A 14545-nucleotide genomic window follows, 5' to 3' on the forward strand; every position below is an offset into this window, starting at 1 on the left:
AGTCATTGCAATATGTTCCACATTAATGCTCCTCACTAAAAATAAATAAATAGAATGAATCACCACTTCAATTGGTCTCCCTAGGAAAAACTGTGAAATTTCACTGGTCTAGCATTAAATGAATGCGGAGAGTCCTAACAAGGATAGGCACTGGCTGATTCTTCAGAAGGAGAGAAGGCAAGCCTAACTTAGGAAGAAACAAGCATATTTGATAAAAAAAAAAAACTAATGAGAGGGCCAGAGTGAGAGTTAAAGGGTACGGTGTTAGCCTTGCAAATAGATGCCCAGGGTTAGGCTAACTGCATCCCAAATGGTCTCCCAAGAACTGCCAGGAGGAATTTCTGTGTATAGAGCCAGGCATAACCTCTGAGCATTGCCTGGTGTAAACCAAAGAGCCAAGAAAGACAGAGAGAGAGAGAGAGAAATAATGAGAGAAAAGTGAAGAGAATGAAAACCAAAGTCATTGCCCTGGTCATTGAGAATCAGATAACTTTTAGCATTTTAAATTCAAGGATGCATCAGTTCAGTCCTTCCCAAATGATTTTATGGCAGAAGGTTCGGGCTCAGGTTTTTCCAAGCAAAGCAGAGGCTGGCCAGGTTCTTCTTCAATTGCCACACCCTGTCTGGTCTTAAGCCAAGTAGATTCTATGAATCACCCTTGCTTAAGGGCAGGGTTAAGGAGCTGACTTGGAGAATAAAAGGGGGAGATCTGGGAGCTCTCCTCCAAAGTGAGTCCATCTGCTCTACACATTGGACCCCAGAGCCAACCACTACCACCTCCACCATGAAGCTGCTGACAGTCCTCATGCTCGCGGCCCTCCCCCTTTTCTGCTATGCAGGTGAGTCCTGACAGTGAAGGTACATTCCTCGGGTTGGGTTCTCTTTGGGTCCAGGGAAGAGATTTATAAGCTCTCACAATAAGGATAGGGCAGCCCTAATGCAGCAGACTAAGTGGGGGAGACAAAGAATTCATTATTGAGAGATAATATGAAAAAATGTTACCTCCTGGGTTGACTCCATGGCTTGGAAGCTGGCCTCACATTCTGGGGAGAGGTAAACTCAGAGAAGGGATCACCAAGTATAATGCGGTTGGAGGCCATGCGGGGGAAGGGTGATGCGGGCTGAATGTGGTCTAGAGACTGAACACAGTAGCCACTCAACACCTCTATTGCGAACCACAACACCTAATGAGAGAGAGAGAACAAAAGGAAATGCCCTGCCACAGTGGCAGGGTGGGGTGGGGGGCGATGGATTGGGGAGAGTAGGAGGGATGTTGGGTGTACCAGTGGTGGAGAATGGGCACTGGTGAAGGGATGGTTTCTCAAACTTTGTATGAGGGTAACATGAGCACAAAAATGTATAAATCTGTAACTGTACCCTCATGGTGATTCACTAATTAAAATAAATAAATTGAAAAAAATTTTTAAAAAAGATGTTACCTCCTGGCCTTGATCCATAACTGGAGCTTCAAAGAGGCTCTCTTGTTGGAGGAACACAATCACACATCACAGATGCCTAGAAAGTTCGTTGGGTGCTGGGCAGAATATTACAATGCTCGATCTCGTCATTCTTATTCAAGAGATATGGAAAGATAGGTCTCACCTGGGAATCTTTCAGGAACTCTATGTCAGAGGGCTTATTCAAAAGCAATCAGGTCACCTCACAAACAAGCATTTCTTACATTTATTTTTGACTACAGAAAAAAATTTGCAGTGTTGAAGTTGCTACAGCACGATATCCTAAAACTAATGCAGCAACAATTCAGGGAATGCTGCCTGATATTTAGAAAGAATAGAGGGAATATCATGTCAGCCTAGAGAATCACCCACATATGCTCAATCAGTTGCCCAAAGTTCAGAGTACTTCTTTTCGAAAAATACTGTGGAACAGCAAAATGAATTCAAGGGGAGAGGGTCAGAAGCATGTTTACAACCTTCATGGAAATCCAGATTCTTGAGTGTCCTTTCCAAGGATTCAGAATTCACACCACCCACTAAGAGCTTTCTGAAAGGGTCCCACCACTAAGGTGTCAGTAGATGAAAACCTTCACCAGAGGCCTATTTGCAGCATCAGTCCTCTGGATTGGAGGCCTGTTTCCCATGCATTGTCCTCAGGTACTGGATGCAAACTCGTCAAGGACGTGATTGACTGGACAATCGACGGTTCCTTGAGCCCAGAAGCCTACGTAGAGCACCTTGCACCATACGTGGCAGACGACAATGGCGCCACTGCCCAGGCTCTAATGACCATGAAGGAATGTTTTAATAATCAGACAGCAGACACCCAGGCCAACGTTGCTGTCATGATGGTAAACTCATTTAATTCTCCTGCCTTTAGAAACCACTGAGAAGATCAGCGGGTTGGACGTTGTCACTCTCTCAGAAACAGCAGGTGCAGATAAGGACTGAGTGCATAGTTCAACACACACACAATGCACACACGCATACACACACACCCCAAAGACAACAACAGCTAACTTGAGTAGTAAGTGATTCTCTCTCTTTTAAACCAACAGCATGAGTTAGAATTAACATTCTACATAGCCCATTTATAAAAGTCCAGGTAGATGGGAAATGTTGAGAAAAGCCTACAGATGGAACTAAGCAGATCCTCCTACAAATACAACATGGATCGTCCTTGATCAAAGTGATACTAAATGAAATCAGGGGGCTGGAGTCATAGCACAGCGGGTAGGGCATTTGCCTTGCACGCGGCCGACCCAGGTTCGAATCCCAGCATCCCATATGGTCCCCTGAGCACGTCCAGGGGTAATTCCTGAGTGCAGAGCCAGGAGTAACCCCTGTATATTGCCGGGTGTGACCCCCCCCAAAAAAGTAAATGAAATCAGGCATCAAAAAGAGATAAACAGCTCAAAATTACTTTTCTACCTGCATTCAAAGCAACTAAGTGTCTGAGCCAAAATAGATAGAGAGGTTATTTTCCCCTGTCAAGTAAGGAGACAAATGGGAGCTACTAAACACTGATGGAGTTTCATTTATGCCCCTTTTTGAAAAGGATATATACACTACATACACTGGTCTTATGACCAAAAGTTCAGCTATGACCAAAAGTTCACTTTACGTTTGGCCCATAGCCAAAGCATTCTACATCATGTTCTCCTTGTTATCATTTTAAGGCATCAAGCTAGAACCCATGACCAGTTGATGATTATGGGCGTTACACTGAAACCTAGTTTGGATCAAAACTGGCTTCCATAGGGTGCAATACCAATCTTTCGGTACAACCAAGACTGTGAGAATGCATCAGACAGTTTTTCTTGTTCTGAAAGCCAAGTGAATAAACCAAGAGAAGAAATCTTGTGTGTTCTGAGGGAATTTGTCAAGGTGAGTTGAAAGTCTAAGTGATGTCTGTTTTTCTTTTCAGGACACAATATATACCAGTCCTCAGTGTAAATTTTTCAAGTAAAAAGGCTGGCAGAGAATGCTCAGGCAACAACAGTCAAATGGGGCACATCCAAACTCTTCTTTCTTTCCTGCCTTTTGATCTGCAAACTGCAAGACACCTGTTGAAACCTCAGATACATATTCTTTTCAATAAAATATCAGCATACTAAAGAAATGTCTGAGTCATTTCATTGCTAATTAGAAAAAGAGGCTGGGGGGAGCTTATCTCTCAACTTTGATGTACTCTCACACACACACACACACACACACACACACATACAAACAAAAATACCCCTGAGAGAACTCAGGAGTGAGAGACAGAAAAACCTGAAGAGCATTTGTTCCTGATCAACTGTTTCCAAAAGATTCCCTCTCGGGAAAAGGGCCACTGCTCCCTAGCCTCACTGTTTTCTCAGCACTGACCCTACCTCCTCTGTTTCTGATTCTGGTGGGTGGTTCTGCTAACCTCACTACTCCTGCGCTCCCACCTGTACCTTGAACCATGCCTACCTACTCAGCTCCCTCTGTCCCCCAGCAATTGCCAGCGATGGGATGCAGAAGAGAAAGTGGTTGGGAAATAATTCCGCAGAGTACTTCCCTGCTTAGCCGTCTATTTTAAATAGAATCCATATTACTCAGACACAAGTTATATGAAACTTCGCAAGAAGTACTAAAGGGGCGACTTTCAAAGACAAGAATATGGTCTCAAACACTCATAGTTTCCACAAGCTGATGGCACTCAATTGCCTCCTCTCAATCTCACTCAATATTAAGGACCTGAAACCGCCATCAGGAAACACAGAGTGACAAACTAGATCTGAAAACATGTAACAAATTTCTGGTGCCTACACGAGACAAGTCTCAAGAGTCAGGCTAAAGACTGGATTGAGGTCCAAGTCTGGCAAACATTCTGACAGGCACACAGTTGCCTTACTAAGCAATTGTGGCCACACTTACACCAGAAAATGTCGACTCAAATTGTCAAAGGGAAAGGGACCATAGATAATTAGTGGTTATTGGATCTATAGCTCATGAGGAATTGACACTCCTAAGCAACGATACACTGAATGTTGGACCATCAAAATCTTAAAGCAACTACTGATAGACCCAAACAAAGATAATGAGCTGAGGGAGAAAGGTCACTAAACTGAAGAACATTCCGAACGAAACCAATGCCTTTTGCAACTACAGAACAAATGAGTGTAAGAAGGAATATTATCTGGACTCTTACATATTTCCTTCGACTTTCAGTGCACGTGAACACTTTCTATGGGAACAAGCAGGTTTCATGAATTTTTAGTTAGAAATAGAGGAGCTCTTCTGAAATGTTATGTGCAATGGGATAACAAATTTGGAATCATTCGGTTGCCAAACCAAACCTTCCATAATAGTTCATGTGCTATCTGCCTACCCAGGGGAATGGTGCTGTTTGCAATCGAGAAAGATCCCAGAACACCTGTATGTAATCTTTGGGAATCATCGTGTCCTTAAAAAGCTGACTTGAGTGTTCTGTATGCACAGTGAGAACTTACAAGAAATAAGGAGCAATAAGGCAAAGAATGTGACCCCAGTTTAGAGGATCTCCTCATGGGCCGAGGGTGAGTCTCAGGATGGACCATGCGCATTTGGGTCAACCAGGCCTTGAATGTGGTTTTTAATGCCTCAAGGACCCCTATGCCCTGTCGGTCTACCCATATTGGTCCCGAACTGTCCATTTTTGATGTTGGAACTTCTGAGCTCTGCCTGTAATAGTCCAAGCCGGTTATTATCTCTTCAAAATATTGAATATTCAGGCAAAAATCAAACTTTTTTTGATACTTGAGATACTTGGAATGAAAATGAATTTGACATGCTCACAGAAGTCTGCATGAAATGATTAAAAGTTGATTAGAAATGTCTGAATTTCCAGATTCCTCTCGATACACTCCAAGTCTATAAACTCCACTTCCTATCACTGATAGATGGTATATGGATAATCAGGTAGCATCGCGAAGAGAATTAGGTGGTGTGAAAGACATATTGAAATACACCTGCATGCGTTTTGTCTCCCATGGCAGATAAATTTGTGACAAGTGCTCAGCTAGAAAAGGCAATTTATAGGAATAAATGCATGCCTATATTTTCTCCTATGAAGAAGACAGCCCTCTCCAATTATTCTTCCTCTTCTCTGCTACTGCCTTCAGAATTTCTGTGGAATATGTCCAGATTTGGTCTCGATACTGAGTTAGCCGTAGGGTTTTCTCAGTTTGGTCATGAACTAAAATAATACTCCCTGAGTTTAAATTCAGGGTTGAAACTCTTTATTTCATCATTGTTTTATTGAATCCTCGTGAACTACCGTTACAAACTTTCATGATTGAATATCTGTCCAACAATGATGGAGCATCCAACCCTCCACAGGGCGCATTTTCCACCTATATTCCCAGAACCCCATTCGCTACCTGCACCCCTTCCAACCTCCTGCGTCTTTGGCAGGCACCTTCCTCCTTACTCTCTCTCTACTTTGGAGCATTATGTTTTGCTATACAGATAATGAGAGGCCATCATGTTTGGTCCTTAGTGTATTTTCAGCACATATGTGCCATACACAGCGATCCCTCCAACCAATATTGACCTAGTGGTCCCTTAGCCATTCCAAATCCCTTCTCTCCCAGCCCATGAGGCAGGCTTCCAAAGCATGGAGATATCCTCCTGGCCATTGTCTGTACGGTCCTTAGCTCTTAGTCTCATATTATGTTATTTTATATTTCACCAAGAAGGTCGCCCGAAGAACACCACATTGGGTCCAAAAGCCTAGAATGAAACAAACAGGGCGAAACACTATGTGATTTCATCATGTAGACCAAGACCATCCATGGTAACTCACAGTTCCAGAAGGCCAAATCTAAACATTGGACATGGGAGTCTCCTGGTGGACAATTCCATAATGAAATTCATCACATCCTCATCAATCAAAGGTTTTGCCTGGCTGCTGTCTCTGTGTCCCAAAATTCCTAACGGGATCGGACCACCGTCTACTTCGTGCAATATTCTACTTGACAGAGCGGGGAGAAAGGACTGCAAAGTTTAAGTTTAAGAAGAGAACTCCCAGAATGACCCCCAACTGGGAGCTCTTTGGCACTCTTGTGGCCATGTGGGAAGATGCCGTCAGAGACAACATCAACGAGGAACATGATTGACTGGTTCAGCACCTTACATGATTGAGCGAGAAATGCCAAGAGTAGGAAAGCCAAAAACAGACGCCTGTCTTCGGAAACGCTAGAGCTCATTCACCACATGCTTTGGCACAAGCCCCAGGCAACCACAAGGTAACGTTTGAACTCGCAAAGCTGTGCAGAGAAGCGATAAAGACCTCAAAGAGGGAAGCACCCAGTGTTAGCCGATGCGGCAGAAGTCGGGAAAAGTATTCGCAATGCTCAACTGTCTACAAGACCAAGAGGACTGCCCTTGAAGTCCTGATGAATCTATCACATCTTTCAAAAGGGCAATGGAGAGGATTATTCACGACTTCTACATGGATTTATTCGACAGCCATGTCCACCAACCTAAATACCAAATTCCAACGTCCTCCCTTTTGAAATCTGACACTCCATACGAGAACACTAGAAGAAGGAAAACCATGAGAACAAGTCGGTTCTGGAAAGGATTCAGCATGATAGACCATATCCACACAGTTACCATACTCACTGAAGTTTTGCGAGAGTTCAAGATGCAGCTCTGTCTAACGTTGATCCATTTAAAGAAGGCCTTTGGATCTTTTGAGTCTGAAGCAGTCATTGAAGCTGAAGCCCAAAAGTACGTTCAAACTCAGTACATCAAGATCCGCCATGAACTGTACTAAGTGTTCACCACCAGGGTCTCACCATTCTACCAGGATGTGATCATTGACCAAAATACAGGGATTCGGAACGGTGATAACACTTAACCAAAACTCTTCTATGCCAACCTTTGAGAACATTGTGTGATGACTGGAATGAGAAGGAATGGGAGTGAAGATAGATGGTCTGAAACTATACCACCTCCACTTCGATTTGCTGATGACATCGTTCTCATAACGCCAAACATTAGCCAAGTGGCACAATTGCTGGCCGAATTCAACTGCAGCTGAATCTCAGCAAAAAGATGTTCATGAAAAATGAACTAGTCCCTGAGGTTCCGTTTGCTCTCAATTGGAACAAATATCTTGGAATGCAGCAGCTATGTGTACCTGTGTTGAGACCTCAACACAAGGAACGACTTGGTGCCAGAACTGCACAAGAGGAAGAGAGCAGCGTGGAGCGCCTTCGAGAGTGTGAAAGAAGTGGTTAAGGGGATGAAGAACCTCCAGCTCTGGCACATCTTTTCGACTCCAACGTTCTTCCTGCACTAACACCTCAGAGCTAGGACCCTACAAAAACAGGATGAGAACGCTATTCGGGTATTCCAAAGCATGACAGTCATTTCCAAGAGCTGCCAGCTGCCTCTGGTACCATAGAAACTTATTAAAGGTCACGATCAGAGACTCACAAATAAACCTTGGAAGAGAGCAACAAACTGTAGAGATGCCTCCGGTCACCAAAGTCACCATCCAGTTTTAAATTTAACTCGAGTGGTCCGAGCGATAGTATAGTGGGTGGGGCGATTTGCCCTGCATGGGGTCGACATGGGTTCTATCCCCAGGATCCCATAAGGTTCCCCAAGCACTACCAGAGTTAATTCCTGAGTGTAAAGCCAGGAGTGACCCTTGAGCATCGCTGGGTGTGACACAAAAGCAAAAAAATAAAAATAAACTGCAACTCTCACACCCTATGTAAAAGTTCAGAATTTCTGGAACATGATATCTCATTCACTAAGCCATTGTTCTATCAGGGGTGGCACACCACATTTGCTGGACTAGAAAGTAGAAGGCAACAGATTTCAATTTAAAATATATGTAAATATACAAATACATATGCACAAGACTCACCTTCTAACATTAGTCATCTCTGATTCACGGGTTTAATGACACCAAGGTCAGACACAACAATTTTCACAAAATTTCCACTCAGGAAAACTTTGCGGATCATTTTCAGCGGATTCTGCATAACAAGCAATACAAAATAAATTCTTTACTATGTGTCTTCTGGTCATGCCAGGGTGGTGGAGTGGAAATTAGAAATGGTGGTGGTGGGAAGGTGTAATGGTGGTGTAATTGCTGGTGAAATATTTAATCAAATCAAGTATTGTGAACAATTTTATAAAAATTAAATGTTTTAAAGGAAGCGCATACTCGCATGCTGCCAATTCAGTTTGATCCCTGTACCCCGTCATCTTGAGAGCATTGCCAAATCATGATGTGGAGTACTTCCCCCACCTGAGCACAGCCCGGTGTAGCCCTGGAGGCCACATCCCTCTGATGGGTTGACTCCAGTAATACGTCCCTGGTCCTGTAACTTTCCTGCTGCGCATCACCCGAGGTCCTGACATTAGATTAGTAGCCTACTGGGCAGAGAATTATAGGGTGCTTTTGAGGAGGCTGTCCTCAAAACAGTAAATAAAACCCCAAACCAAAAACTGTCCCCTACAACTGTAAAATATGTTCTTCACAAAGTCTTCATCAGTGTCGGGGATGACATTTCCGTAACAAAATAAAAACTTAAAAGCCAATCAACATAATCTCTCTATTTCTAAATCAAACATCACGCTCATGTCACCAACAGTTCCAGTGAAGCATGCTTATTTTCCTAATTGTGAACAGAATGTGCTTCTGTTGGGTCTGACTTGAGATGACTCCGTTAGGTAGAGATCATCCACTTCCTATGACTTATTTTTGTCATTTATGATCACACATCAATAATGTTGCTCTGTTTTTCTAAGGGAAGCTGAATGTGGGTAGAATGGGTCTATGAGGCTGTGGATGCTGCTGTATTTTACCCACAGGTGCAAAGAGGCTCTGGACTCTTCCACAGGACACTAAAGGCAGTGGTCCATTTGATTCTTCTGCTATTCTGCTGAGCATAGATCTCATCACAGGTTCCTTTTTGACATGTGGACTTTCACACTTTAACGGGATGTATCCTGGGTTCTCTCCGTTCTGGAGCACATAATTTCCCTCTTTCGCACAAACTTTAAGCCATCTCTCTCTTTCTCTCCCTTTTATCCCCACAATAGACATGTTATAGTTTAGAAAAACGGATGATACTTTGTCTGAAACATGGGAGACATCTTTCTGAAGCATTTTTCCATGAATCCCTATGCCCATGAATAAGTATATGCATATTGATGCTCTGGTATGTGGAAGAATGGAACTCCTTTCCTTATCCCATTCACTCTTGTTTCCCTAGAACAGACTGAAAGCACAGGTGTTTTCCATCAGACAGACAGAACCTTGAGTACATGGTCCATTTTGTCCATAGACTGGACAAAACAGCACATAGTCCTTTATTGAGTCCCCATTTTTTACTCCGGAAATAATTTCGACTCATTGAACAAATCAAAGCACCCAATCATTTGCACAAATAAGAAAAAAATTTAAAGAGCTGATTTATTCGGTAGAAACCAATAAAAACACTAGTTGAAAGAAGAAAATACCTAAGAGAGAAAAAAAGTAAAGATTCCAATAGAGAAGAAATTAGGATGGCAGTCTAGACTTTATGTTTTGAAATTTATTTTCATGGGCTCACAAGAGCAGAATGTTGATGTCTTTTAGAGGTTCAATATTACTGCATACTATTCATCACCAAAGTGACACTTCCAAACACCTGACCCCACTGGAGCCTTTCAGTCAGCTCTCTCTGCCCCGTGGTCTCATCGCTTCTATGGTCAGATTCTCAAAGTTTGTTTCTATTGGACATTGTTCTCTTGTTTCCATACTTGATATTTCTCAAATGAGTGACAGATCTTCTATTTGCCCTTCTTCTTCTGGCATATTCTGTTTAGCATAATCCTATTAATATCTGTAACAAAAAGAGTACTATTTTTCCAAGTTGGACAGTTTTCCATGGTGGACATGCACGTCTTCTCTACCCACTCATTTCCATCGCAGTCTTTGGTTCTTTGTCGTTCGGGGCTCTTGTAAATAGATGAATGGAAGCACAAATTTAACTGCCTGAGTTACTGTTCTTTATCATGCTTAATAGATACCTAAGATAGAATTGTTAGACAGAAGGGTGGCGTTTTTTGTGTGGTGGATCTCTATATTGTTTAACACATAGGGTAAAGCAGATTATGTAGTCCCACCAATATGAGTAAAAATCCATCGGGTTTCCATGTTGTTAATTTCTGCTCTAAGTTTTGTTATTTCTTTCCTTCTGCCTGGTTTGGGCTCCTTGGTTGGTCCCTTTCTAAGATCGTGAGCTGTGAAGTCTAGTTATATATGTGTAACCTTTGTTCCTTCCTGAGGAATGCTTGGAGAGCTATAAATTTTCCCCTTAAGCAAAGCTTTAGCTGCGTCCCATAGTTTCTGGTAACTCGTGTCTAAGTTTTCACTTGTTTCCAGGTATCATCTAAGTTTCCCCTTGATTTCCATCGTGACCCACTCATTGTTCAACGTTGTGCTGTTCCATTTCCGGGTGTTTGGTTCGGTTCTCCGTGTATGTGCTTGGTAAACTTCTCTCTTCGGTGCATTATGGTCTGAAAAAAGTCTTGGTACAATTTCTATCTTTCTGATTCTATTGAGGTGTGTTTTACTGTTCTTTGTCAGTTCTTTGTCATTCTTATTACATACCTAGGAATAGAGTTGGTGGATAGAGGGGTAGCTTTATTTGAAGGGATTGGGCGGAGGGGGAGAATCTCCACTTAGTTTACCACAAAGGGTGAAGCAGATTATAGAGTCTCACCATATGAATAAAAATTCCTTTCCTCCACATCACCTGGGTGCTTGGTATTTTTGTACTTTTTGAAATAGGCATTTCTGCTTAAGTGACATGTTGGTTTTGTTCTGATTTTAAATTATCAGAGTATCAGTGCTGATGAGCTTTTCCATGTCCCTGTTGATCATCTTATATGTTTTCACTGGATAAGTGTCTGTTAAGCTCTACTCACTTCTCCATTTTTGAGTTATTTATTTCCTTGCGCTTCAGTTTTGTAACTTCCTTGTATATTTAGATATTCCCTCTTACCTTGTCAGAATTAAGCTGTGTGACTATTTTCTCTCATTCAGTAGGACGCTCTTTTGTTTTGATGGTAGTTTATTTCAAGTGCAGGCGATTTTTTTGCTGGATGTCATCGGAATAATTTGCTTTGGTGTTTGCACCTGCCAGTCGAGATGAGTCATCAAAAACAACGTGAAGCCTGTATCATGAAGGATTTACCCTCGGCACTATATCGTGTGTTATGGTAAAACATCAAAATCCTTCATGTATTTTGAATGGATGCTTATCCATGATGTGAGAGACTTAACCACGTTCTCTTCTGTGTGATAATGCAGTTGTCCGGGAACTAGTTGAACAGAGTTTCCTTGATGCCATATATATCCCTGCTCTTTTCATTTTACTTACCTGCCTACATATCTGAGGGTTTATTTTCATCCTCTTCTCCGGACTCTATATGCTTACTTAGTCTACTATCACACTATTTGCATTACTACACTTTTAGAGTGCAGTTAAAGTTCGCGATGTGATACCTCTCCTCATAGATTCAACCATCCCCCGCATCAGAACAACTGAGTGATTTGAAAATTTTTGAAATTGCATACAAATTTTAGCAGTTTTCAGATACTGAATCACTTTCAGATTCAGCCATTTCTTACTTTTCTGGAGGAGTCCTTCGTACTATCTTTTGGGGAAGCCTTAGTGAACAGTAAATTAATTTGGAGCTTATGCATGGGCTGTACAAGCATTCTAATTTCTCAGAGAGTATCACTATGATCCTGAACCAACCAGGATATTTGGGACATTTAATTGGATTTTGAAGCAGAGTTTGGATGAGAACCTGCTTGAGTTCTGGCTGGCTTCAGTTCTAAACCCCGGTTTTACATAACTTGGCATTCCCAGAATGAGATGTTTCCAACTTAATCCCCATTCAGATATGGTATTTCTTATGGGTCAGTTATTATCTGCAACGCAAGTTTCCTTTTACAAATGAAGCATTTGTCCTGCCCTTTGACGCCCCTTTTGCTTGCTGACCGTTGCCTTCACACAGCTGTGGAATCTTCCTTCGTTGGGCAATAGGAGATGCATGCTGAGAGCTGTTGCAGAGTAAGTCCGATGCAGGAGGAGTGAGGCCCTACTTAGCTTAATATTTTGTCTCTCACCCCCCACCACTCTGGACATCTCACTGTCCACAGATGAGCTGGTGGTTTCTATTGTGTGGTGGCAAAGCTACTTGATGTGCTGGGAGGGAAAGCCAGACTGCCGCTCATATCCTGTCATGGTCTTTCCATGCTCCCATAAAATGAGTTTTTTCCTGCAATCTGATGGAAGCTTCTGTTGAGGATGTGTGTGCCACTGAAACATCGACCAGCATTACTTTGTGACAGGGGTGTCTCTGACTCAGTCAGAGGTGTCTGTGACTCAGGGAAACTTGTGGAGCCCAGGTCACACAGATCCTGGCAGGAGAATGCCCTCGGCATGATCTCCGTGCTGAGTTCATTGCCATCAATGACTTTGCTCAATTGCCTCCTCAGCTTCAGAGCCTACCTTCCACCTTCCTGTCATCTTTGACCTCTATTCACAGAAACCGCCTCAGCCATCACGTCCCAACAACTACTCAGAGTTAGGAGAACACATCTCAAAAGGGCTCTGTCCTTCACTGAATTTCCACAGCCCTAGTTCTTCGGTGACGGGAAATTTTCTCACTGATAAACCTCCCTTCTCTCTCCATTCTCAGTCACCTGTCTTGTCATTGTTATCAAGGCACCTTTCTTTTCCGAAAAGAAACTTTGATTTTGACAGGAGAGAATATGAAGTGCATGTTAATATGAGTCGAGTGGATATTTGCATCACTTGTTGTTGCTCTGTAGTTATTTGACTCTGTGACTGCCCTGCCTCCTTTTATGACCTGCTGTTTCACTCATTTCTGTTGTCTCATACGGCATTACAATTTGCATTATCCATATCAGTGTGGTATATCTTCATGAGTAAAAATAGTAATAAAGACCTTCATGACCAATGTACTACATTCGCACCACTTCTAATTCTAGATCAAGTCTCAGTCCATTGGTTGCTTCTGCCATTCTGTCCTCTATTGGAATGTCAAAATGTACAGATTTTGGTATTCAGATGCCAATCAATTCTTGCCTTAACTTTATTCAGCTACTCTCTTTTGGGTACAGTCTGTTCACTTCCATTGTAAAAACCGAAGACAATCATTCATTTTTTTCATTGAATAGTCTGTCCCTTGAAGAGAGAGGACATGCCAGGGGTCTACTCCAGGCAGAACTCAGCCTGGTCCTGTCAGGAGCTCAGACAAGCCAAGCTCATACCTGGGTTGCTCCGGACCCACCAGGGTTACACCTACAGGTGATGTAGAGACCCTGAAACATTGGGAACCATAATCAAGGCCTCTGGAATCTTTCAACAGTGCAGATGTCTCCGAGACCCGTGAAGACACAGAGCCTCATCATGTCAGGTGCCATATCATTTGCTGTAATGAGGCTTAATCCTAGGATATGTTGGAATTGACAGCAAATTCAAGACGCGAGTGCAGCACATTCGAATCAGCTCCCTCCGGGACTCATTCCTTCAAAAGGTTCTCCAGGCCAATGACCTTTCTCTGTCCCCCATCAGGAAGTCTCCACAGTGAAAATCGATTGCACACGAGCATGATGATCTGTACGTCTGTGTTCTTTCATCCACACATGCATAGCTGAAAGTAATTCCCTTCCATCTTTACTGTACTACACAGTCACTGGACTAAGTAGCCTCTGAACAACCAGACACATACTTGTAATTGTGGCACTTGAAAGGAGATAGGCTAATGGCAATTCATAGGCTCTGTCTTTCCAAAAAAACAATGATCGTTGCTCAAAGCAGAGGCCATAACCCAGCAGAGCCTTTTCTAGAATCTTTGGCCAAGACTTTGCAGCCTGGCACGCTGAGACATAACTTCAGTCGAGGGAGGGAGAGAGGGATGGAAGCCAAACCTTGTGATCTACACGTGTCGCTGTGGGCAGGACCAGGAAGGCTCTCTGGGTACAAATGACCCTGCGCTGCCCAGGCTCCTGAGTCCAGCTGCTGACTGCT

At 42.8% G+C, this 14545-nt stretch overlaps 1 protein-coding gene across 2 annotated transcripts in view; it reads left to right on the forward strand.

Moving 5' to 3' along the window:
• Nucleotides 1-744: 744 nt before the first annotated feature.
• LOC129406090 (mammaglobin-A-like) overlaps nucleotides 745-14545 on the forward strand; it is a 43940-nt gene continuing 30139 nt past the window's right edge. The window contains exons 1-3 of one of the 2 annotated variants that reach the window (XM_055143928.1): nucleotides 745-839; nucleotides 2115-2308; nucleotides 3385-3516. In XM_055143928.1, coding sequence (XP_054999903.1) covers nucleotides 785-839; nucleotides 2115-2308; nucleotides 3385-3426 — 291 coding nt within the window. In that variant the 5' untranslated portion in view covers nucleotides 745-784 and the 3' untranslated portion in view covers nucleotides 3427-3516. Of the gene's footprint in view, nucleotides 840-2114; nucleotides 2309-3384; nucleotides 3517-14545 lie in introns of those variants that run through there. The other variant, XM_055143929.1, reaches the window with a different exon arrangement.

The sequence above is a fragment of the Sorex araneus genome, chromosome 6, assembly GCF_027595985.1.
Source record: "Sorex araneus isolate mSorAra2 chromosome 6, mSorAra2.pri, whole genome shotgun sequence".
NCBI lineage: Eukaryota > Metazoa > Chordata > Mammalia > Eulipotyphla > Soricidae > Sorex > Sorex araneus.